The sequence below is a fragment of the Lissotriton helveticus genome, chromosome 1_1, assembly GCF_964261635.1.
Source record: "Lissotriton helveticus chromosome 1_1, aLisHel1.1, whole genome shotgun sequence".
Classification (NCBI taxonomy): Eukaryota; Metazoa; Chordata; class Amphibia; order Caudata; family Salamandridae; genus Lissotriton; species Lissotriton helveticus.
In genome coordinates this window covers 1,963,369,089-1,963,396,462 of record NC_136057.1, presented here as the reverse complement: position 1 = coordinate 1,963,396,462, position 27,374 = coordinate 1,963,369,089, and the positions used below count along the sequence as shown (strand labels likewise).

General features: G+C 43.5%; 1 protein-coding gene across 1 annotated transcript in view; it reads left to right on the top strand.

Annotated features, from left to right (window-relative positions):
* Nucleotides 1–13,389, top strand: part of LOC144755305 (regulator of G-protein signaling 5-like) — a 281,940-nt gene extending 268,551 nt beyond the window's left edge. The window contains exon 5 of the mRNA XM_078644104.1: nt 7,092–13,389. Coding sequence (XP_078500230.1) covers nt 7,092–7,253 — 162 coding nt within the window. The 3' untranslated portion in view covers nt 7,254–13,389. The remainder of the gene's footprint in view (nt 1–7,091) is intronic.
* The last annotated feature ends 13,985 nt before the right edge of the window (nt 13,390–27,374 follow it).

Below are 27,374 nucleotides of genomic sequence, written 5' to 3'. Positions count from 1 at the left end.
GAGAAGGATGAATAAGTGATCAATCAAAATAATGACTTCAGCAATATGCCTTGGATCATGGGAATATTACCGATTTTTACAAAAGCAGCCAACAAAGTTGGCAATTTAGCATGCTAATATTAATTTATTACATTATAAAATGACTACATTTCTTCATATAAAATAATTCAATCGGCTAGTTTGACTGGAATTTACAACACGTGTGAGACCTCTGTGAGTGAATGCAGATCAAAATAAACCTGCACATCAGTAATTCCCTTGTTGTCCTTTTCCCAGCACAAACTTTTACCAGTGATAGGCCCTCTCACTGCAATGACACGCTTGACATGCAATATGTGTGTGACATTCCTCGATATCCCACCAGGGATACATAAAGCTTCTAAGCAGTGTCCGATTGTTTTGGAGGCCTCTGAAGCCGGAAGCTCGGAGATTTCTTCCTGCAACGCAGATTACTTCCTGGTCAAGGCACCTGGGAGCTCTTTAAAGTCTGTCATATTTATAAACTGGACACACTTAAAGGCGTTGGCCACTAAGTGCACAAAGCAAACAATCCACTATGCAAGACAAAAAGAACAGTGTGCCAACATACCATTCGCAATGTGACATTGAGTTCTGGTTTCTCGCTTAGAGCTAGCACATCCTAGTAAAAATCATTTGAAAAATTAAATTTTTGCTATGTTTTTGATTTTCAGAAGAACCTCATTTACAACTACATGCATACAATGGAAATAATGCCTTCCACACAGACTAAATGAATGCAGTGATGTGGCAAGGAAAGTAGACACTCCCTTCCTGGTTGGGAACAAGGCAGCTGAAAGTAGGGGACTAGGTCCTGAGCACCTAGGGCCTTCGGGGGTCACTGGACCCGCAGCATCAATGACAGATGCACCTCTGGATGAAAGGTTTTTCTGTAACCTCTGGGGAAATAGTTGAAAATTCCAGTTAAGCACTGGCAATGGGTTTCTGCGTGATCTAGTTGCATATATTGGCTTGGGATAAATACTGAGCTGCTTTAGAGAACATTTCATCAGCCTCCAATTGCATCGTAGAACTGAATATTTCTGTTCATATTGTTTAATGAATTTAATTGCCGTTTCTGTGTAACCAGGAGCATTTACTTCAATTTACCTGCTTAGCACATACTACATAGAGCCAAAAGTAAAAAAAAAACCTGCATTCGGTAAGATTTTCTGTGATTTACCACAACTTTCATTGGGTTATTCTTAGACCACACTAACACACTCTGCAATTGCTCATTTGCTCAGACTAAAATCCAGATGAAATCCAGTGCTTCATTTGTGAACAAATAAGTGGAGGCGCCCAAAGTTTTACTTAGGCGCCTGCTGGCGACCACCAGAGTTGCTGAATAGCAGGTGTTGGACATGGCCCTGTTTAAGGGGATTTCCTTGAAACATTTTGATGTTTGTCCTCCTGGTTTTGTCAACTCTCTTTTCTTGCCCTTAGGACTCTCGAGACTTTACCACTTTACTGCAGCTAAAAAAGGCATGCACCCTTTCTACTCGTCAGGACAGGGTGCTTACTTGATTGGGTTAGGTGTTGTACCTTTGAGTGCCCTGTAAGAAGGTACCCCAGATACCCATGGTGGGTGCAAAATGGCTAACAGGGGGACGCTGCACGGATTGTGCCACCCACCTGAATAGCCTGTCAAAAATGTCTCATGCTCAGGTTAGCCGGCCTCCCTCTGTAGTCAACCCTGAGGGGGCCTTTTCTTACCACCAAACTGGGGTAGGTGTGTGTCCTGGTAGGTACATCTGTGTGCGCACTGTCCAGGTAGGGACGAATCCCTACCTGGACAGGTGTGTGGGTTTATCCTACCTAGGGGGTCAGCTCTCCCCATCGAACCCTTCCCAGCTGTGGCTCATTCTCTTGTTAGGGCCCTGGGGCACTTTCCCACTGTAAGTGCAATGTGAAAGTGCGTATGCCCTTCCTACACATGACAGGAGGTGGTGTTCACCTGAGGGTTCCAAAGCATAGGTCAGGTCTGCCATGGCCATCTGGCGTGTGCACACTTGCACCTATGGTGATTGTAAACCATCTTTCCCACCATTCACTGCAGGCCATTGTGTGAAGTGGCATCTATAATGTCTTAAAACCACGATCTAGCCCTGCTAGTGTAGGCTGGTGTGCGCATTTGCACAGATGGTGTTTCCAAACATGGGTCTAGCCTGCCATTGCGGGCTGGCGTTGTCTCTAACTACGTGTTCCATCGGCCTTTGCAGGCTGGTGTGCACACTTGAACCAATTTTGTTTCTAAGTATAAGTCCAGCCTGCCATCCAGACTGGTGTGCACACTTGCACCATTTGTGATTCAAAAAATTGCCCAGCCATTACAGGCTGGTGTGCTGTCAGCACCAAGGGTGTTCTAAATATGTGTTTGGCCTGCCATTCGAGGCTTGCGTGTGCACATGCACCAATGGTATCTCTAAATATATGCCCAGCCTGCTATTACAGTCTGGTGTGCGCTTTGCACCAATGTTGTCCCTGAACACGTGCCCAGCCTGCCATTGTAGGCCGGAGTGCACAATTGCGCATCTACTCATACTGCCCTCTTTAAGTCCCTTGCAATCCTGAGAGGACCTTTCGCTACCACCCAAGTACCCCGAAGGTACGTCTTAAGGGGAGAAGTGAGTGGTAGGTGAAAGACAGGGCAGGCACATGGTAGTAAAGAATACCATGTGTGTTTTCACTGCCTATAAGGTTTGTGCTTCCTATTGGCTAATATTGGGAGATGGGTCAAATTACTTCAGGCTGCAATGGTGGATTGCAGTGGAGCAGCCTCATGATCTTTCCCATCATTGGATTCACTGCAACAACCCCTTGCCAGTGGTCAAGGTGGCTTTGTCCTAATTCACATAGAAATGTCACTATTAGAACATAGCTCCAAAGCTCTCTCTGTGCCTTGATGCTTGACTCCAGTCCATACTGGAGTTTGGGGGAGGACATCTGGGCATTCCCTAGCTATAAAACACTGGGCATTCAGTTGGAATTATAGACCTCTGGCATTTGTGGACCTGGCTGCAGAGATTGTAGGAGGAGGTTTTAACACTTGGCCTCCGGAGCCAGATCATGCATTCAACGGCCTCATAGCAGACAGAACTTAGAGGAGACATCTGTGGTTCAAGGGGAGACCATTTGAATCATCCCGATCTTCGAAGGCACACTCCAGTATAACTACTGGTGCCATACTGCAGTGAGATATGCTTGTGAGGACATGGGACTGGAGAACCTGGAACTACATAGTGCACACTACCACAGGACTCTGTTGTGCACAAGGAGGATTCATGCCATTGAAAGGGATCACATGCCCCTCCTGAATAATGGCTGGCCTGGACCACCTCCCAGCTCGTGTATGGCATCCTGAAGTGTACTCTCCAAGGGCTAGGTGAGGTTGCCCTCTGTTCTTGCGGGAGTCGCAGGGACATCAAAGATCTGGCACCATCTACCTGTGACACCTGAAGAGCGGTGCTCTCTCAAGTGCCCATTTCGCATCCAACTGGTTGCACGGCGTGGCTGTGAAACTAAGAACTCTGCTTGGAGACCAGATTCCTTTGTGTGGAGCCCGAAGTCCTGACCCTATCTAAGGCATGTGGCCCCCCGGTATGTATCACTTACAACGCAACTTTTACGTCGTAATGCTGTTACAACGCAGCTATTACAACGCAGGATCCATTACAACGCATGGCATTACAATGCATGGCATTACATCGCAGATACTATTACAACGCATACCATTACATCGTAAGTATTGGTAAGTATATAATTTATTTAAATTTTATTTAATATTATATAAATGATTTAATTAATATTAATTATAAATAAAAATAAATAAAAATATTTATTTATGTTTTTAAATATTATAAATTAATATTTATTATTTTAAGTATTATAAATTAATATTTATTATTTTAAGTAATTTTTTAAATAAATATGAGTATAGGAGTATATGTATAGGTGTTTGGGGGTACAGGGTGTTTTTAGGTTTCAAGGTAGGGTTTGGGTTTTGGGGTACAGGGGTGTTTTTAGGTTTCAGGGCAGGGTTTGGGTTTTGGGGTACAGGGGTGTTTTTAGGTTTCAGGGCAGGGTTTGGGTTTTGGGGTACAGGGGTGTTTTTAGGTTTCAGGGTAGGGTTTGGGTTTTGGGGTACAGGGGTGTTTTTAGGTTTCAGGGCAGGGTTTGGGTTTTGGGGTACAGGGGTGTTTTTAGGTTTCAGGGCAGGGTTTGGGTTTTGGGGTACAGGGGTGTTTTTAGGTTTCAGGGCAGGGTTTGGGTTTTGGGGTACAGGGGTGTTTTTAGGTTTCAGGGTAGGGTTTGGGTTTTGGGGTACAGGGGTGTTTTTAGGTTTCAGGGCAGGGTTTGGGTTTTGGGGTACAGGGGTGTTTTTAGGTTTCAGGGCAGGGTTTGGGTTTTGGGGTACAGGGGTGTTTTTAGGTTTCAGGACAAGGTTTGGGTTTTGGGGTACAGGGGTGTTTTTAGGTTTTAGGACAAGGTTTGGGTTTTGGGGTACAGGGGTGTTTTTAGGTTTTAGGGCAGGGTTTGGCTTTAGGGATAATTAAATTATATTTACCATTTTTAAATTAAATGAAATATATTTAATAAATTAAATTAATTATTTTACATTAATTACATTTTTTAATTAAATTAATTACAATTTTTATTATATTTACATTTATTAAATAGATATTATTTTATTAAATTAAATTAATGACAATTTTTAAATGTCTTTTAATTAAATTATTTAAAAAAATGTAATTACAATAAACTAAATAACATTTTTAAAAAAAAGTCAACTTACCTATATTTACGATGTAATGCCATGCGTTGTAATAGCACCTGCGATGTAATGCCATGCATTGTAATGACATCCGTTGTAATGGATCCCGCGTTGTAAAATCTGCGTTGTAACGGAACGCGTTGTAAAATAACGCGTTGTAACATCATAGATCCGGCCCCCCACATTGTGGGAACCTTGGCAAGCATAAGCGTCTTGTTGGTGCTGAGTGGATTCACCGATTGCAGTTGCATCTCTCTTGTGTGACACGCCGACTGTATGCTCATTGCGTGCAATGTCCCATTCACAGTTTGCGACCCTCGGAGGTGGGGGAATAACCATAGTAGTGCCTCATTCTACGTCTCGAGGCATTGCTGAACTTGCGCATTTGTGTGTGATCGGGACTGTGCAACCAATATCCACGTGCACCAGGCATTATGCCTCATTTCCATGGAGGTATGAAATTTGCAACTCCTCGTTGTGTGTGTGTGACCAGAATTGTCTGGGGCAGCCAATATCGAGGTGTACCGGATGTAGAGTCTCATTTCCAGGGAAGAGCAGAATTTACAACTCTTCATTGTGTTGGACCAGAATGGTCTGGTGCAACCCATATCATTATGCGCCAGATGTGGCGCCCGGATTTCCTGGGTGCAACTCGGATCAATGTGTACCTCATGGGGTGTTTCCTCCTTCCGAGAGGCACCCCCTGCTGCATTTCCCATTCATTGATTGTTCCCTTTTTGATCCTCAGCACAGCAGACCAACTGCCTTCTCCTCACCCGGCCTTCCCCGACTGCATTTTGTTGCCAGGTAGTATTGCCCAGCTCGGGCCTGGGTGGTGAGAGTGATTGACTGGGCTAGAAGAACACTTCTGAGAATGATCCGAAGTGGGTTAAGAGACTGCTTGACCCCCATCTGATTTGCAGAACTGGGCTTGTGCCAAAAGGCCCTTGAGGAACACTTTGGTATAACTGACTATTGCCCTCAGGCTGTGTCTGTTCTGTATCCTGTGGGTGGACTTCTCAAGTGGCACCCCAACTCCCTTTTGTCATCTTCCTCCCGATTTACCTTGCTTTCTACTGCCACCTGGTTCCCTGGAAACCTGACTAAGAGCGACTTCAGCCGTGAAGTGGATAGTCAGGGTGAGTTAGATGGTGGAGGGAGGCTCTGGGCCACGGGGTCTGAAGCGTGTAGTCAAGTGAGCTGCTGGGTATCAGCTGCATCGCATTAGGGTACCGAGTGCTAATGTGCGTGACCTTGTTTCATACGGATTTGCCTGATATCCGTTGCACCGCATATCGGTGCAGAGTGAGATTGTGTGAAAGTGACAGTTGGTGAACCGCCCGAGATTCACAACACTGGTTGGCAGCAGTTTGCCTGATATGTTGATTTCTTGCCAGAAGAGCATTTCATATGACATTGGGTTTCCTTCCGCGGCCTTTGTCTACGGTGCTGCTAAAAAGTGGTATAATTCTGTGTATGTACATATTTTCAATATTGTTGTAACCCAGGCTGCACCCTCTAACTATGTAGCATTGAATTATAAGAATTGCTAGGGTGGGCCTGGAGTGGACAACGTGTGACACTGCTTAAGGGTGCTGGGGGATGGTGTAGAATAGGATTTTTTCCCAAGTGTGTATATTGCTAATGTCATTCAAACATGGTTGAGCCTAGTACTGCTAGTAATAATTCCAAATGTGAGTTATGATAAAAAATGCATGATGTTCATCTGGTGTTGAGAATTATGTTCATCTGGTGTTGATAAACAGTATTCACATACATCATATGTGAAGTCTCTTTTCTAAAGCTCAAGGTATTTATTGTGAGTGTTTTGCACATTGCCTCTGTGGTAAGCCTGACTGCTCAGTGCCAAGCTGCCCAAGGGTGAGCGCAGGTTATACAGTGTGTGTAATCACCCGATCCTGACAGGAGTGGTAGGTTTTCCCTGGCTGCTGTATTGCTTCAGCCAATCAGAAAGTGCTAGTTCAAACATCAAGCTTGTCTAGTCTCAATTCAATCTAATTCCGCTTTCTTACATTAATCAACACTTTCTGTCTCTTTATCTTACTCCTGTAGGTTGTTTTTCATTCATTCTTGCTTGCTTTGTTGCATTTTTCAGCTTTACTCTCCCTCCTCCATTTATCTTTCTTTCCTTCCTCTCTTGTTTGTGGTCAGGTGATAAATAATAAGTCCTGGGCCCCAGAATTGACTGTTGTGCCTATTACCTGTATAAATTAAGAATTACAAATATATCCATCACTTACAATGAACATTAAACTCCAATTGTTGTCATTGCTTGCAGGTTAACATTGACCATTTCACTAAGGCTGTTACACTGAAGAACCTGGTGGAGCCATCACCCACCAGCTTCGACCTGGCACAGAAGAAGATTCACGCCCTGATGGAGAAAGACTCGCTGCCCAGATTCCTGCGGTCGGACCTTTATTTGGAGCTCATCGAGTAGCCAAATGGTCGGGCTGTGCATGGCGTCCCTGGGGTCATACAGGGCTTCCTGTTTACTGTTTCCACAGGCCAACATGTCCTTCCTCAGCAGCTTTAGCCTTAAATACACCGAAGTGATAAGATGTTGCTAACGCTTGAGCCATGTTGTTTTGAAAATGTGTTCTCCATCTGCTTATGAAATGCTGTGCATCACTGTGGCCTTAAAATTCCCTGTTGGGAAATATATGGGGAGAAATTGTTTTTTTTACAATGAACCTTTGCAAAGTTGCTTCGTATTACCCAGAGTTATTGCCCTCTCAAACCAATGTTTCTGACTGTCCTCTCCACCAGTGAGAGATTAGGAATACGGCTGTGCCTGCGCTCAGTGATCAGAATATTCATAAAGTTCAAATTCCAGCAGATCCTACAAATGTCCCTTTATTTAATGAATCTGCAAGCAATAGCATATGCTGGCTGTGAAAGCTGCTGTTTCTTGAAATGGGCTCCTCTGCTTCAATGTCTGTTCCCCAGTGCCCTGCTCCTAGACGTACAGGAAACCTATGGACCTTTTTAGGGTTTTGGAAGATGACATACTCTGATAAAACACGACAGATATCCCATCCATCATATTACAAGTGCCATAGGCTATAATGCACTTATAGTATATGAGACTTGACACCCGCCATGTATATGATGATGAGCTGGTCAGCAGGGGGCGCTGTCATAGGCTGTGATGGTCCCTTGGTGGCAGAATTACACTTTGACCTGGCTGGAATACGCTTTGCCCTACACACATGATCAATAGTGGGTGAATGTACTTAATCTGACCCACAGACTATAACTCCTTCCATGCTCATGACAAGCTCAGCTGGTCATGCAGCACAGTGCTCGTGTGCTGATGACGAGCTGAGCTCGTCATGACCGCAACCGTTTCTATTGATCTTCAGCACAGCAGGGGAATATCTCAAGCAGCCAAGGTGATAAGGGGAATGAGGGCCAGTCCTCGCTCCTTTGGCCGTTTCACCAACTCTCTGGGCTACCCTTGGCTAGTGTGCCTCTCCCTAGTTGCAGAAACCCATGCCCAGGCAATGGGGTGGCCAAACAGGTGCAACATGAAAAGTCTGAGTAATGAAGTGTTCCTTGTTTCGGACAGTCTGATCAGTCAATCTGAACTGGCCCAAACAGTGCAACTTGTTCTGGCCCTACTGAGATGGGTTTGGGCAAGAATCATGGTGAATGTAATGCTTTTGAATGTGAAATTCAGGCCATCCTCATATATCTGCACTTTTTGTGGTGAAACTGGCATATAGCTTGAATGTGCAAACAGTGTCAATGGCATTACACACCCCAATAGCCTCATTATTGCTTTTTAAGTATATTGTTTCGTACATAACCGCAAAAAGACATAGAGAGCTTATGTGACAAGGCGTACCCCCTGCTACAGTGTGACAGAGAAACATGCCGTTTTGCCTACATTTCAAGGGGTCAGTTCTTCAGAATGTTCTCAATTAAATGAAAGCAGCATTTTCTAAACAACATGGTCAGTGAGCAACACATTTCTCTTGTGCACTTTTGCTACCCGTATAAACTACCATAACTGCTAAGGCATGATACCTTTGGCACCCCCCAGAAGGCCATGTGCAGCCCTCACTTATGCACTGTCCCTTGGGACCCAACAGTATGTGTCACTATTGTGTGTTGTGTGCTGAAATGTAGAATTCCTTTCTCCGTCCTACGTTTATTCTGTAAAATAAATAGCAGTTTTAATCATGTATTTCCTAAAAAAATGAAAAACATCCTATTTATGGCTCAGATCCCACCCAAAATGTGTACAAAATGCGATGAAATTGTTTCTCGGTTGTAAAGATTGGATTGAGGTGACAGTAAAATCTAGTTATGACAAGGTTGATTGCATGTAAAATGAATTTCCTCTGCCGAGACTCACCCTTTGTGTATATGTAAATGCAGGTTGTTGCACCAAATCACAGGCTCCCGCCCCCAAAACCTGACACCTTTCATTCACCAGACTCTGGATGACCGTTGCTGTTATCATTTCGTTTTTTTCAGAATATTGTAATAATACACTACTACGTAGACTACATGACACCTCGCGCAACAGCAGTTGTGGGGTTCTGAATTTAAGAACAGTGTGTGTTGGCCTCATTACGTTGCGTTATATCGAGCATATGTCTTGGCGGAAAATCCATATGCGGGTCTCTGAGTCCATGCCCGGCCACTCATAATCTCACTCAGCGAGGGCGTGGTCCTGTTGTTGAAAGTGCACTGTTACTTCCGGAGCAAAGTACGACTGTTGCCTCTGCCCTGTCCCCTATTGTGCTGACACTGTTCGGGATAACGGTGATGGATCAAACTCAGATCTTTTGACTGGGTGTGGGTGTTTGATTGGTTCAGATGCTCCGTCCATCACCACCCCCTTTTGTACCGTTCGGGATAAGAGCATTGCGAATTGCAACTCATTAGACATGCTGGTAATGTCATTAATTTGCCATCAGAGAGGCAGTACGTTCCAATGTCCAGGTTGCCATTTTGCTCTGTTAGGATGGCATAATCTCATTGATCATAGTTAATTACGGACTGGAGCATTAAACATATTTTTTCCTACACTCAGGAATGAATGATACAAGTATGACTGCTCCACACAAAATACTCTAAATGTATCATTCCATCTGAGGGGTGTTCTAAATTTCAACCTGTAATGTAGTGTTCCCTTCAGCTGTTCAATAATTCTTCTTTTGCATGAATTTAATTTGTGCCACGAAAGGGACTTCATTCTATCCAAACATTTTGATAAATCCTCACGGATCAAACACCTCACATATCCGTGTTTGATTCTAAGATGTTCATCCACTTACCTTAGAAATGAAACCAATTGAAGAAAAAAGAGAGAGAATAGCATACTATTTCTCACAATCTAAACCTGTCTACCTACTTGACCAATGGATTCTGTGTAGATCAGCAAGGTGTACACTTTTGCAATAGGACAGTTCATAGCATCCCAACAGCCTCCAAAAAGGAGAGCTGCATTATTCTCAATTTCAGAAATTTGTAAAGAAAGATAGACAACATATTCTGTTGTCCAAAGCTCATCAGGTTCAATCCTCGAAACTCAAGCGAAATTTGTAACGTAAAAATATAAAGTTTGAAATAAGCACTTTTAGATCATCACAGTAATTGTTTTGAGGCAGGCCGTTTGAGGACATAGACCACGTCTCCGTTTCTTTGCCCACCAGAGTAAATCTACATTTTTGGATGATAATATCAGGTGGCTTCATCTTCTGAGGATAGCATAACTTGGAAACAAAACACTTGATTGTCACCATCAACAATGACCATCGCTAACTATATGTGAACCATCGGGTAAATAAAACTTACAGATATATATATTTTTGGAAATTGAACCTTTCAACAAAAAAATGATTTCAAGCTAAGTAATTGTGGAAAGCACGGAGCCTTGAGAGGAGTGGATGTGTACAGAGCCAGAGTCAGGTGCTTTTATATTGGATGGTAAAAGAGGGACAACGTTTCTGCAAAGGTTGATATTGAAGGGCAGGTTAATTCCATATTTGGCACTCATTCCATCCCAGCTTTCAACTGCTGGCTGACATTGGACCAGTTTCTAGTACCTCCCAGTGCCCTGTGTGTGGCTATGTGCATAATTTTGACTGCCTGAATACTGTCTCACACTTTTCCCGGCAGTCTTGGTGGAGAAGGTAAGGACTGCATATGCCCTAAGGTTCACTGTTGAGGCCCACAGAGCAGAGCTGAAGCACCTGATGAGGTAAGCCTACTTGGTGCTTTCACAGGTTTCATCTGGGCCTACCAGAGATGTTCAGTACATCTCCACAAAGGAATCTGGCCTGATCTGTGGTTGCATTATGGAGAACTTTGGTTTATAATTGGTTGAATCTGCCCATTGTCTACCCTAACCAGAGAAACACGACTTCCATTACACTGTAACAAAAGCAAGCGTGCATACATCGTTTCAATCAAGAGGTTACAGTGCTGGGAAGTTGAGCAAGAAACAGGAATCACTCGGGAGAGTTGGCGAACTATGATGTGGAAATGGCTCTTGAGCCTGCAGTAGGTTTGGGAATTCAAAAGCCACTGCTGTATGTTGGTGTGAGGGGAGGTGGGAGCTTGAGGTGGTTACAAGATAGAGGGTGAATATTGTGTTTAGTGTGTGTTCAGAATTTTTTTTTAGAAGTTGAGCATAAACCGGTGATTTTGACAACCTATAAGTTTTACCTGAGCTATAATTAGTGCACCTTCGTGACAGATTAAAGAACGTCCTACTCATCCAGTGTGGTAGTGGTGTTGATGAGGCAAGCTATAGTTTAACATTGCTGGAGCTTTGCAAATGTCTTTGTTTTCTTTGGAGAATGCGGTGTGAAGACTAAGCATAGACACAAATGACTGGCATTCTTTGCTAGATGTTAAAATGATCTCCATCCATTCAATTCTCATACATCCATAAATATGGCTAGCTGGACTTTTTGGAAAACAAACATATTTAGTTACCCCTGGAACACATAGGCTTCCTTGATCTATAATACTGTTTGACTATCTGTTTATTCTGTTTATTAGCACATGAGGTCTCATTCCAGTGTCTTTTGGGTCCTTCAAACCAAAGAAACATGACAAAAATGGAGATGCATGGTGCCCACTATAGCTATCTTTCATCTTCTTGGAGACCAATATTTCATCCCTCCGCTGGATAAAGATCCATTAACATGAAATAAATATGTAATGTCAGGGGTGAATAACTTCAAATTCCTTTCATCCCTGACAACTTCTCAGCATAAACTAAAACTCCCTGGAAAGACCAAAGTACTCCATGTAGTTGCAGATCAGTGTTCTTCTGTCACAAACAATGGGCATCACTCTGATACAAAATGCTGATGAAGCAGTGTTTTTGCTCCTGAAACAAATGTTGATGAGCTCATGTCCCATTTGCTTGCACACTCCTATATGAACTTGGGAATTGTGCCTTAGCACCATGCACACTGCACACACAAGGTCACATGCAATAGGATGGCATCTTGGATACCGGTATTTATATAAATTGAGTGGGAATAAATGTTCCCGATCAATTGATGCCCTTGATTGCATTGTAGTCGGGTCTGGCTGTTTGACGAAAGACAGTGTCTCCTTTGCGTTCCCCTTGGCTCTCATGAATATAATTGCGATTCACTCTGTATTTTTTTGTCTAAAGGAAGGATCGATGACAATATCATGAGATGGTGTTCACGAGTAAATATGGATCTTGAATGTCTACTTTTTAAACTAAATGGCACCTCCCTATCACCTAGTTTGAGGGAGATGTATCTCACAGCAACATCATTAGATTGTGAATGAGGGATAGAAAAATGTAGTAAGTGTTTTTGTGGATTTATACAGCAGGGAGTTATGACAAAATGAGGTTAAAATAATGGTGGAAGTCCCAGACTTTTTTTTTTATCCAACTAAGGCAAACACATCTAAATCAAAGCCTTGAGGATTCCATCAGGATTGAATGTTACCATTCAAAGGAAAGGGCTTGGCTGGCAGCTCCAACAATGAAATTCAATTCCAGGGGGTTATGAAAAGTTGGCAGTTAGCACAGCATACTTCCTATGCAAAGATGAAAATTCATCCTACAGGTATAGCGGACTGAGATTTTAGGGGCTTGATTTTTACACTTCAACCACTGAGAAATTCACGTGATTCGCCGTTTATAGAAGGATGGTTAAGAATGGATGAAGACAACTTTCACATACAATCACTGTTCCGCCTACACCAAAGCCTCTTTAAAAAGCATCCAATTTATTGTTGGAGCAAATAAAATCTTCATCATGCCCATACCTCACGTGACAGAGGCAACGGCATTGAAAGAGATTTAATCAGCCTTCACAAACTAGCATCTCCAACAGCATTATTTCAGAAGCCTACAAGTTTCCATTTCCTCCGTGATTGTCGAATGTTGTGTTTTTGTCTAGCTATGCATGTTATGATATGGGTTTGTGTGTTCTTTAATATCTGTTATCATATATTATCACTATATACCAATGCATGTAGTTGAGAACTACACAATTATCTATATATCCATTATGTATGTGTTTCATTTTCAACTATAAAGTTCAGCGTGGCTTTCAGTACAACCAGTTGTGCATTTGTGTTGTTTTGCAATACAGTTCCTGAAAAAAATTTCTAATCGGTTGTTTTGTAGAGTAAGCGTCCTTGTTTTGCTTCATCCAATTTTCACTTAAATACATTCTCATCATCTCATAATTCCATACAACCAAAGAATCAAAAGATGACATCATGAATAGTGAATGAGCAACAGGCCAACAATTCCTTATATTACATTACACAAATGTTGGTCCATTGCATGCCACCTGAGACTAAAGACCTAACCATTTTCATGTAAACTGTCTGCCCCCACTGCCTGTGCTTGAAGTGTCGGTTATCAAGTCACAGATATTGTCCTTCCTACTTTACACCACTTTGAATCTTCGTCATGCATGGAAACTCAGCTGATTATAAGAGCTTTACGTGATTTCTTTAGAAATGGGTGTTAAGGGAAAATCCTACGGGGCATATTATCAACAAACATATCGCCGCTTTTCCGGCACATAGCGCCGGAAAAGCGGTGATTCCAGTAAGTCACTATTTACAAGGACTCACTAACTCGAGTTTCCTTGAGTTAGCTGCTTTTTTTCCCCCACTTTGCATGTCAGCGATGAACATTGCTATTGACATGCAAAGTGGGCGTTCCTGCCCATAACTCCATGTAAATACTGGCGTCCACGGTTTTGCGATATTCACAACCCTGCAGCAGATCCATGAAGCGATATAAAAAACCACGCTAACCGCGGTTATCGCTGTAATTTAACGTCTCCTTTCAAATCGACTTAGCTATACTGATAATGGGAGGTGGATTGCCTGGTTAAGTCCACACTCCCCTATCAGCAAGCATTTCAGTAGCGCTGTGAAATCTTCGCCTTATTTCAAACGCTAAAGCCCATTCTCGCCGTGTATTGCTGGAAATTACATTGCCTGTGCGCTAAGCGTTGCTAATACGCCACTGACATGGCGATGTCAACCAGCAATACACGGCGATATTGAAAAACGTGCTAAGCTAGTTTAGTGATAATAATCACTACTTGTTGATATGCCCCTACGTTTTTGATGGATAGGAAGAACTAATTCCTGAGGAGAATTCACTGGTGAAATTTTCTTTACTGATCTATGCCTATCGGGGAGGAAGTTTACCAGTGGATTCCCCTCCGGAATTAGCGCTTCCTTAAAGAATCTTACTCCCTTTCCATTATCACCTGGCTGTATATCAGGTTTTAGTTGATATTGTGTAAAACTGTGTCACAGAAGCTTCACACAGGTGTGCTGATCTCGAAACAGTATATGTAGAACAGCTCAGATAATTGTGTGGGAGAGGAGGCCTTTGGAACGAAGATCAATCATATTAATTCATTAATTTTAGTCAGCATATGATAAATTAGTCTCCTGGGTCTAGGCGTGGCCTCTTTCCACAGTCATATGATATATATGCAGAAACAGAATATGATGAGCAATAACCCATTATTACGGATTAGGCCTTTATTACGAGTGGCCCAGTGTTTGGGCCGATACTTATTGGACCTGACAAAATCTTATTCTGCTGGGTCTGAATTTATCGGGTCTGATAACAAAATCCAGGTAAGAGTTTGTGTCTGTAAAAGTGGAATGACATGTAGATTTTGGTTCACCAAAGTCGCATTCTCCATAAAATTGGGCATTTTTCACCCAATACATTTTGGCAAGGTTGAACTTTTGTAATGTATTGGGAGAGAACAATGGGAGCGCGGTGTTATAAGCCAAACTTCTTACTCCTGTTACCGCACATATCACACATTATATTTCATATATATGGTCATTCGTAATGAGGGCCTGATGTTTTGTAGAACAAATTTTGAAGCTGTCTGGTTGTGAATTTTCTTTGTTTATTTGTTAAAATATTTAAATTACATGAGATTGCATATCATTTTTCCTCAACGTTTTCATAATGATCCATTCACTTTACCTGAGGTCTCTAGTGGGGCCTCAATGAAATGCATTCCTAAAGACGCAAGCTGGTGTAACCACGTAGTTGACACCTTTTGCTCTCCTTGTTCTGGCAAAAAAACAATAGAGCTTTGTCAATGCAAAAGGACTTATCCTTGTTTTAGAATTCTAAACCGCGTTATAGCGTTTATGGAGATGCATGCCAGGACAGAATTAGAAAAAAACAGGTTGGCCGTTGCTGTCTATAATTTGCTAGGTCAGCAACTTCCACTTTTTTAGTATGCAAATACTAAAGGGGTGTTCTTCGACATTTTCCATTTCCTGAAATATACAACAGGCTTAAAGCCAAACCAGTGGATTTGAGCATGAGCAATATTACTGAGGTTGATTATATTTGACGAGGGAAAAGAAGATACAAAAGACAACGTTTTGGATTTGTTTACCATATTCAATCAAAGTTCAAAGCCTAGGTATATTCTCAGAATGGAAATACATAGTAGTTGATCGTACAGTGACAAAAATACTTCAAGGCAGGGGAAAATTATTCTAAAATGTGTTAGGCTTGTGGTGGAGTGCTTTCCCCTCTGTTGCAACTATATCAGAAGGAGATCATAGTCTAAAACATATTCTGAGAAGAACGCAAGTAGCAGTAAGTCCATGAATTGTCTTTTTTTTCACATTACTCTTCATTTCAACACTGTTCAAAGATTTGCATGTAGGCACATAACTTCCACAGCCAGGCCACACGTGTTTTGCGAGTTGCTCGCTTCTTCAGGGCTTTCAATAATATTCATCAAGTTAGCTTGCCTCAATTGTGTTGTAAAACAGTAGGCGCCACCTCAGAAGTGATGCCATTGTGAGAATCGATGCCAGGAAAGAATTTAAAAACAAACAGATGAATTTTACAACGCAATTGGGCATTGCCGAGAATATTTCAGATGATGATCACGTGTTGAAATTTTTTTTGAAGAACTGAAGGACTAACTTGATGAATATTATTGGAAGCCCTGAAGAAGCGAGCAACCGCGAAACACGTGTTGGCTTGGCTGTGGAAGTTATGTGCTCATATGGAAATCTTTAAACAATGTTGAAACGAAGAGTAACTTTTGAAAAAAAGACTATTTTGGACTTACTCACTGCTACGTGTGTCTTTCTCAGAACATGAGCTAAAGTGGACCGCATGGACTATTCCCTGTGAGGGTAACGGGGATCTGAGAAACAGCTCCGGGCTAAAATATATTTTCCCTGTGTGAATTAATTGTCTAAAATATATTTAGCAGAAGAACATCTTCTGTCTGTATTAAAGCAGAGAAAAGACTACAGGGTTCATAGAAAGTAAGGCGTATAGTTCACCGATCTGCCATGTCAGGCTAGGCAGTCCTGTCAAGTTTTGCATGTCCATGCGTGATGAGTTGCTCCAGCCCAGGTTTTGACTATGAAATCTGTGATTTGTACTTCTGTTTTTATAATGAAATACGCAACATTACAGATCTCAGAAATGAAAGAAAGGACGACATAGGTTAAGGCCACTGCTCCCCTGACTAAGAATATCCTGCCCAATTTAGACATTTCTGTGTGTCTTGAGGGCATAGCTAAACTTACAGTGAGTTGCTAGTGCGACTGCCACTGCTCCTCTATACACTCAGGCAAATTCCAATCGCTCACCGTATTGTCTGAGTCCTGCTTGGCATTTTTCTTTGTTTTTCAAAAACAAACTTCCCAAGCAGTAGTTTGTTTTTGAAAAAGACAACAATAAATGAACTGACATGCAGTGAGATTTCCATGCTCGTTGGGGTGATTGGTTAGTTTTCCTGCCAGGAACAACAATGCCTCACCTGGCTGACCAAGGCAGGGAAAGCCAATGACAGCTGCGCTGCTCTAAATACGATGGGTCTACAGTCACTGTCACCTGGTGGCCTAGTGGTGGACAAATCATCAGTTCAAGGGTTTCTGCTGGTGGAGTTGGTCGAGGCTCTGCTAGCAGAAAACCAGTGGTATCCCAAATCAAAATGGGGCGTGATTAACCACAAATTTGGAAGATGAGACATTCACCAAACTCAAAATAACTCTCAGCATCGGTTACCTAAATATAGTGCACATAGTTGAATATAGTCCTCTACTATGGTCATGGTGTATTATGCAGGACTATAAAAAGTTTTAAAATATTTGGATAACACGTCATTGGAAAACTTCTCTCCCACAGAGATTTCCAAATTATAAAGAAAATGTTGCACTGACTAATGGGCTCCTATCTGCCACCATATGAATAGCTTTAGATGTAGCACTTACAAAGGATAGCCAATGGTAATATACCCTAATTCTTCCAACTTCTTCAGAGGCAACTGTTACCCAAAAATGATTTTATTGCTCTGCGGCTCTACACGTATACCTTAGTTCAATATATACCACAAATGCAACGTCTTCGCAAATATAAGAACTGAGGGGCTGATTATGAGTTTGGCTGTCCGTTGACAGACAAACTCATGGTGGTGTGGCAGTTCGACCATCACTGTACCGCATTACATCTTTGGTGATTGGACCGCCATAGGACCCAAATTCCCTGGCGGTGTCTTGGCAGTGTGGGGCTGAAATATGCTTGGTGGTGCCGTATTCTGAGTTTCCCCACTGCCACCCTTTTCATGGTGGTGAGCCCACCATTAAAAGGCTGGTTGTGGGGAAAATAAAGAGGCCCTACAGGGCCCCCTGTTGCCCATGTAAAACTGTAAAGCATGCAGGGGGCTCATGGTGTGCCCCCCGTGTGCATGTACACCCAGTTCCTGTACGGCATGGACTGTCCATGTCATGCAGGAATTTGCTTTGGCGTTCCCATAAGGCACCGCCATGGGAATGCCAAAGGACCGCCCGACAGACCAGTAGAAAACTTCCAACCTGGCTGGTGGCCGGTGGTCAACTTTGGTAGTGTGGGGCGTTGGTGTGGCGGTCTGCTCTCGCACCAACAAAGTCGTAATCAGCCCCTGAATCACTGTAAGTTAAAACTAGTTGCAAATGATCACACATTATGGTCAAGGGGGAGTCAAAATAAGAACCTACATTTCAGTTCCATACCCAACTATTTTGTCCATAAATTTTCTCCCATTCTTGTCTTTTATGATATAGGGTTTCTTAGTTCTTTGTCACTTGGCAGGTATGAACAATATAACATAACATCAAGCACCTAATTTCTTGTTAACTAATTTCTTGTAATACTTTTTTAGTGCATGTCACAGATATCATTTACTTTGAGAATTAAGATGTGTTAGCTGAAAGTGCACTGTAGGTATGGTCGTTCTTTCACAAATCTCTTATGTGCACCTTTGCAGAACAATTTACACATAACCCTGGTACTAAAATGGTTGCCAGTAATATATACCGACCTGAGTTCAAACTGCACTCTCTAGTTTTTGGCCAAGGCAGTTTAGCTAATTGTATAAAATGTCACACATCAGGTATTCATTTTGGAAACTAGGTGCAAAGGATTTTGCACATGTTACTGTCCAATTTTTTCAATCAAAGTCTAAAGTAGGTGCAAAAACAAAAGGAGTATCCCAAACAAAGTTTAATCGTGGTTTTTCTACTCTATTTTGCCAAAAGGGTAAACCAGTCCGATGGTCGATAAGAAACCCTAATGCAATAACTCAGTGTAAGTTCTATTCCCATTATGTAGTGTAATTACATAAAAAAAATCAAACACTTACTTGAACATGACATTCTCTGCTCCGAACTTCTTCTTTCTCCAAGGACGGAACTGGATGCTGCAACTCCCTTGACCAATCCTGGCGCTGCTCACATCCAGCAAGTGAGCAGCCACCTCGGTGCTCCTCAGCACTCTGGAGGCCTGCACTTGCTCTCAACCCAGCTGTCATAGAACAGCTGGGTTGAGAGGTTTAAAGTGCAAATGTATGGCTGGCCATCGCAGATGGCCAGCCAAATAGACATTCACACTTTAAACAGTGCAAAGGCTCTCCTCCCTGCTGCCACTCAGCAGCCTGCCCCGTCCTGACACTCAGTTCAGGACGGGATGATGAAAAATAAATTAGGGAGTAATTTAACGTTCTATCTTTCATCACTGAGGCTTGAGGAGGCATTTAAGTTGGGCGACACTCCTCCGCTCCAACTGAGGAGCCCCCCCTGCACGTAACTCATTGCCTCTCCACTGTCAACAAATGGATAGACATGCACTGCCTGATGCTGAGCTCTGACAGGATTCAGGCTCTATCCTACCACCCTGGCTCAATTTTCCTCACACTCTGTCAGCATCTCCACATTAATCTCTGTATTCTATTGATTAAGCAATGGCAAAGCAAATCTCACGTTCCACCCGGTTAGGACCTACTTAACATGTTATACTCGAGCAATCTGGAATAATATAAAACTTTGTTGCCCTGTTAAACATTCCTAGATCATCTTCCGCCTGCCTTGCACATCACAATAGAAGGCTTACGGTGTACAGTATGTCTAATGGGTAATCAATCCTTTATAACGATTTAAATCCTCCCACACTGTCATGCAAACATGCCTTTGCACTTGAAAGCCTAATCCCCCTCAATAGGATCTGCCTATATCCTCTCACTCTAGGGTTGGCTGTGCCCTAACTCTGACATAACATACCATGGTTACAGTAGCCTACTTCAGAACGGATTTTGGAACCTGTATTATTTTGCTTTTCATTTTTCTCCCAAAATATTGTTCGATTTTGCAAAGCACAGGTAACAGTGGCAGTAGAGTGGTGGGGTGGGGTGGGGGCAGTTGACAGATGACTGGATAGGTAAAATTAAATAAAGAATAAATAAAACCACTTACCTTTTGCTTGCTTCTTCGTTGACTTGGCGATGCTGCAAGCGCAAGGTAAGAAGTTTTAATATTTATTTAATTTAATTTGACCTGTTACACCATCTGTTGACTCCCCCGCCCCACTGGCCACCACTCTTACCTGTTCCGGCCGCCACTGACAGGTAAGTTGTTTCTAATTTATTTGCAGCCCATCTGCACAGCATGCTTGTTCGAGGTGATAGACATGTATATAAGCAAAAACAAATGAATTACAATTGAAACACATATCTCTGTTGGCACTCAAAAATACCTCCGGAATTTTATTTCTGAAGTGTCCTCTGTACTTGCCCCATTTTTCGCTCTTTTTTATAGGAAGCTGTGTATGCTTATCATGATGTTGGTCTGTTTAGTATCACACTGAATTTCAGAGCCCTTCCCCTCATTCCCCTACCAGTCCAAATTTAGATGATTATAATTAATAGTCCCAGAACGGTACAAAATCATCCAAGCATCACAGCCAAATAAACCATGGATTTAGAGCCGAGTTTATAAAACTTCCCCTTACTCTCTCCTATTTTTCAGAGAGACTTACTTACATTAATCTCAATGTGCTTTCCAGTTGTATGTGGTAATTCTCTGACAACTGTAAATGATATACCTGCGATAACACAGAATATCAAGGTATGATCCTGCCATGTAATGTGCCAATGCATTTTAAATCCTGTGATAATTGGCACCTCCCTTCTATCCTACATTTAGAAGATCTGTTTGCGGTGTTAAAGGTGGTATGTGCTGCAGTGTGGTACCAAACCAAGGGAGCCTGCTGGAAAGTTTTAAGCCATGCACTGACCTGAAAGAACCATGGCTGAAAAAAATAAAATGTGCAGATCTTGGCACAAAGGTTTTGTTACTTTGAAGGGAGGAGGCCAGGCAGCATTGACGTAATGTATGTCTAGAATAGAAGCTGAGTCCTGTCTTTGAGTTGCATGGATTTCCAGCCTGGATGAAGGGAAAGGAACATGCTTTTAACAGTTTGTGGGGAGCTCATATGGCAGACTGAACACTCTTGTTTGGTATATTATTTAGATTGACAGTGAAAACACTTTATGCCATATATTGTTGAAAATTCCTTGGGGAACGATAGCTGTGTGTGCCTGACAGCTGTACCCTCGCCTCTTTTTATCACAGAAGGGGCATTACGTGCTTGCTCAGCCTATTCTGTAATTAAGATCGCACTGGCACACATGTAGCAGAAGTGTCATCTCAAGGACACATTCCCTCTTTTGCTGGTCATGTGGCTTTCACCAAAATCAAGGAACATTTAGCATCTGTGCCCATTCTGTATTACTGATTTGGGCACAGAGGCACAGGAGATGTCACAGGTGAACTGATTGTGTGCTACATATGAGGTGGTGTATAGTCTGTATGCCCCTTTCCCCCTGAGGACGTTCCCTGAAAAAGGGAAAGTGGTCCACTTGCCCCCCAGAAATTCCCTGCAGGCAAGTGCTGCCACTCATTGCCCCCACCTGCTTGGACAGCTCTGTCCCCCTTTGAAAGTAAGGCTGTGTTGCCACCTGATCATGTGTGCATCAGGAGCACCTAGTTAAAACTGTGCTGCAGTGCAGATCGGCGTGGTGCACCCTATGCATAATATGGGCCCTGGTGTGCAAGCAAGCTGCCTTCCTTCAGCCATTCAGAGAAAATAAGCTGCTAATTCCTGGAACTCAAAGAAATGTTAGCAGTTGATGAATAATCCCTGGAGGTACCTGAACAGAAATGCAAAGAGACGCAAGAATCCCAAAGTGATTTACACATAAGGAATTAGATAAACAATAAAGTAGCCAAACATTGAAAATACAAGAACTTTAGTCACAAAAGATATTCATAGTTCAGAATCTAGCTTGCATGATGCTGTTGTTTTGTGTCACACTGCATTGTAGATTAAGAAAAGTTAGACCTGTCAGCCCTGAGGTGGGATTCCCCCACACTATTTGCCTTCCTTTTCCATTTTTTGCTCATCTTGTTTTTGTTGGCCTTAGGACTCCAGGCATTTTTCAGTGCTTACCAGTGCTAACGAGCTTGTGCTCTCCCCTCTAAACAGGGTAAAGAGGGGTTACACCCAATTGGCACATTTAATTGGCTTGTAATTCACTGGTAAAGTGGTAATACATGTAACCAGGGCCTGTAAATTAAATGCAATTAGAGGGCCTGCAGCTCTTATTGTGCCACCCATTGAAGTAGCCTGCTAAAAATGTCTTGGGCCTGACATTGCTGTCTGTGTGTTCAGCTTTAACCTGCTATTCTGACTTGGCAAAATAAACCTTTTGCCATGCCTAAACTTTCATTTAGTGCCGTGAATTATAAAAGTTGCACATGTGCTGCTTTTACATGTCCTGGAAGTGAAAACTCCTAAATTCATTTTGTACTACTGTCAGGATAACATTTGGTTGCCTTGTTACATTCAATAAGTGCCGCATCGTGAGAGGAGTTTGGAGAGGTCGCCTATTTGTTCTTTGCTGCTGTCCCTGTTCTGTGGGACATTGGAGGTGGGCTGGGAATATCACGCGCTGAACGCACGCAGGGACTCAGAGTCCCAGGAGTCCCTGCCTGACTGTGCACATCTGTCCCCACGTTCAGCCTGCAGCTCCGCCCACTGGATACCACACGTGATATAACAAGCTCTAGCATCCGCTCCGCAGGAGCGCGAGGGAGCATCCAGGTAGCGCCCCGGGAGAAGCCCGGGACAAGGGCGGACCGTCTGAGGCCATCTGAGGCCGAAAGAGGATTGGACGGGGCCCTCCTCTTTGACCCTTGCCACAGATCTCTTTGAAAAGGTCAGTGCGTTGTGAACATTAAGCTCTGACGGCACGTGGTTATGGCCGCTAATGGTGTGGGGAAGGGGAGGAAGTCCATCACAGGAAATGTTGTAGGGACCTTAGACCAGTTCCTAATCAGGGCATCGTCTATGTTACAACGGGAAATTGAACTCACTGAGAGAAGACTATCTATGGACCAAATCCCTGATAAGCGGTCTTCTTTGGGACAAATAGCTACAGCCCTATCTCCGGCACCAGAATCCACACTTACACTGCCATTACCGGTAGTACAACTAGGATCCGATACTGTACCAGCTAGACTGGTGGGAGAGGCTAACAGTTTGAAAGAGGTAGTAGTGATGTTGCATAGCCCACCAGCTAACATGGCTTTATTAGAGTCTGTGCTAGTAACACCCCTCCAAAGTTCACGAACCACCAGATCCGGCCAGTCTCCTCGGTTGGCCTTGGCTATCAACCCAGGGACGACAAGTAAAGCTTCGGATCAAGCAGCTAAAAGAAAGCGTGGGGGAGCTGCACTAGTAAATAAGAAAACTAAATGGCAAAAACGTACTACCAAGGACATTGAATCTCCTGTTGTTGAGCTAGATGGACAGCACTCTGGAGCGACAAGTCACTTATTGAAGTTAACAAAGCTACATCGCCACCAGCAAGAGGAGGGGATTTCTGTGATAAAATGGAACGGCTATTTATAGAGTCTTGCCTTCCGATCCATGAAAGACTGGACTCTATCGAGAAAAGATTGTCTTGCCTTGAATCATTGTGTATACCTAAAGTGGGAGGGATGGGTAGAGGGGTCATGGAAACGACCCACAATGGTTCAAGAGCATCTGGCTTAAGTCAGACAGGTACCCAGAGTATAACTTTGGTGGATACAATTGTAGAGAGGGTACCACCTGTCCAAAGTGCCACAGCAGATACCCACCAAACCATCCAGCCAGTGATAGTGTCACCGAGCACCCCAGTTAACACAAGGAATATGGGGGTAGGGGGAGATGGGAGGTAGTAGCTATGGCCAAGGATCAAGGCAGGCAACGAACCTGGGCCAGGGGTCTAGACCGTCGGGTACTAGTGGGCTCCAGTTGCCCCTCCTAGCCTTGCCCCCGGAGTCAGTTCCCTATGTGGTGGTTCTTGCAGGGGTTCCTTCTTTGAGCCCGGGTAAGGTCGAGGATTACAGAGACATTAAAAATAAATGTATTCACTGGTTGAATCGTAATAGACCCCTGCCAAATGGGGGAACCAGCGAAATTCTATTCGCTAGATGAGTAGATTGGGTGGGGGCCAGAGGGAAGAACATAGAAGGGGACTGTATTGTGATTAATTTTAGGAATAGCTGGACAGTTAGGTATATTTGTAATTCGGAGTCAGGTAGCCCAAACACGCTCATAAAATCCCTGTCACTGACTTATTTTTACCCAGGCACACACAGCAAGAACTGCTTTGTGCATAAGTGGGAGGGGACAAACTGGGTGGGCGATGATAACCAGGGAGGCAATCATATTTCAGGGAATACCAACAGGAATGGGCCATTAAATAGCCCAATGTCATTTGGCATGTTTTACCATCACAACAGGTTTAGCAACCTGGAATCCGTTGATTGACTGTTGAAAATAAAGAAGCCCCCCTGCTATGCAGTCAAATGTAAGAATTTGCAGGTAGTAAAAGTTAACTTCAGTGAGATGAAGCGCCTTTTTATTGTGCTAGGAATTGTGGAAGAGGAAGATACATTAGGGGACAGAAAAAGTCAAACTAGAGGCGGCCCATTGAGTAGGATAGGAGGTGATATGGAAAGTGGATGTATCGGGTTGGAGAAATAGGGAGTAAGGGAGACAGCCGCATTGGTGAGAGGAAGGCATCGATAGAGACGGGTGACTGTGTTTCCAGATCACCTAACTGTGTTCTAAGTAGAAGTCAAATACATAGGGAGGTAAACTTGAGTGCCAACATACTTTCCTGGAATGTTGCAGGACTGAAAAATAAATTAACATCTGATGACTGGGGTCTGTTCATGGACAAACATGACATCTGCCTTATGCAGGAGACGTGGGCCTTGGACAATTACCAGCAGAGCGGGTTTGCCACATTTAATCTTACCGCAACAAAAAGGCAGAGGGAGACCGTTAGAAGGGCTCAGTATGTGGGTAGCCACTCACTTGGGAGTTATGGCTAAGCAGGTGACCGTCAATTCCCCAGACATTTTATGTGTCTTGTTAACCCTACCGGGAAAAAAGCATCTAGCAATAATTAACATCTATTCCAGGCCAACTCAGAGTGGTCAGGAGTCTTTGGCTATTGATCAACTGAGGGGATTCGCTAGGTCTCTGGATCCCGAGGTTGGTATAATTATTGGGGGGGACTTCAACTATCAGTTTGAACCCCTCAGCAATTTAAGTATGGAGGACCCTGACGAAGAGAATCAATATTGGAATATACCGGAACCCTCAATTTCCACAGTAAAAGCGTGGACCCCGTTGGTACTCCAAATTAATTCCCTCACATTGTCCCTATCCGTAAGGCCTTGTAATGGTCGATTAAAATCAGACAGGCCTGGTAATGTGACTTTTAATAGAGTAGGTCAATCTTCGATCATCGATTATATTCTGATCAAATCTAGATCATGGGACAAGGTCCAGGACTTTAAGATCCACCAACGGTCGGACAGTGACCACAACGCGCTGGTAATGTCTATAAAGCCAGGGCGTTGGGGATTGAGAAACAATATGTCAGAGCTGAATTCCCCCCTGCAGCCCCTTCTCCTCCACAACAACAGGAGGAGAGTAAAATGGCCTTATATTATGGGTTCCCCAAACCGGCAGTCTCAAAAATACCTCCAAGTCTTGCCTTACCTTAGTGATATGGCAGAGGTGGGGTCTAGGGGGGCTGTAGACGGGAGGGACATAAGGCCCGTTGAAATTCACAAACAGTTAGCTTCAATAATGCTAGAGGTTTTTTCCCCACTCCAGACTTTCCAGGAAAACTCACCCCTGGTACACTGCTGATTGCCGCAAGTTGAAAGGAGAGTTGATCCAAGCAATCAAAGCTAAAGATAAATTACGTATTAAGTCACTAAGGGTGCTGTATAGGCAAGTTATAGAAAGGGAAAGAAAGTCCGGGGAGGTGGAACAGTGGGAAGATTTGAGGGGGGCATTACAACGCAGAGACCTCAAATCTCTACTGTTAGTAATGAGGGTAAGGGTGGGAGGAATGCTATAAGGCCGAATATAGCCCCAACAGTATGGGAAGAACACTTTGGTGGCCTCTATGCTCAGCCAAGCAATGGCGACTCCGAGTTGGTGTCCCTGAGCCTCCTCCACGAGCATCGACTGGGGGGGGTTAAGGAGATATCGACTTTGAAAGTCGAGACTGCCATTGCAAAATTACTACCTAACAAAGCCCCGGGGCTTGATAAAATCCCCAGGGACTTGTTCCGGTCTGAACCCAAAATATGGGCCCCTTATCTCTGCGTCCTGTTTAATGCGATATTAATGGAGACAGACCCGCCTGAGACATGACGGGTCTGAGATAGTTCCTATTTTAAAAAAAGGCTGCCCTCTGCAACCCTCGAACTACTGGCCCATTAGCCTGATAGATATCCCGCAGAAGGTATTTGGGAGGATACTCCTGGATAGGATCCAGCTATGGGAAGGGGAAAACCAGATCTTGAGTCATTTACAAGCGGGCTTTAGATCAGGTATTTCCACCATTGACCAGATCTTTCGGTTACAGGTCCTTTTTTGGAAAACAGTGAGTGTGGAGGGTGGCAGCCTCTACCTCATTTTTGTGGACCTACGGGCCGCGTTTGATTTGGTCCCCAGGGATAAACTGTGGAGAGTTTTCCGTGATCTCGGCATGCCGCATTACCTTCTGGGAGTATTGATCAGGCTCCATTCAGGAAATTTCGCACAGGTCAGATGTTGAAAAGCGGGTGAATTGTGTGCACGTTTTCCAGTGATAAGGGGGGTACACCAGGGATGTGTGCTGGCTCCTACTCTCTTTTGCTTGTACATTATTTGGCTTGTTAAACACCTTCTAGGCATAAAGGATACGGATGCCCCAAGACTAGCCACAGGAAGAGTGCCCGCACTAATGTTTGCGGATGACACTCTATTGCTGTCTCGAACAGCTACTGGCATCCAACGTATCCTTGATGGATTTGCAGATTTCTGTGCCCTAAGCGGATTAGAGATCAACCTGGCCAAAACAAAATTTATGATTTTTAATCCCCCAAGGCAAACACAACCAAACCCAGCCCTGAACGGCACACCACTTGAGAGAATAAAGACATTTGAATATTTAGGTATTACTCTCGAGGAACATCTGGGGTGGGATGCACAGTTAGCGAAGTCCTCACTGAAACTGACGCAGACTGTGGGTGGGTTATCAAAAAAGTACAGAACATCTGCATTTAAGCCGGCTGCCCCTGTTATAGAAATATACAGGGTACAAGCTAGAGCAGCCGCACTATACGGGGCGGAACTATG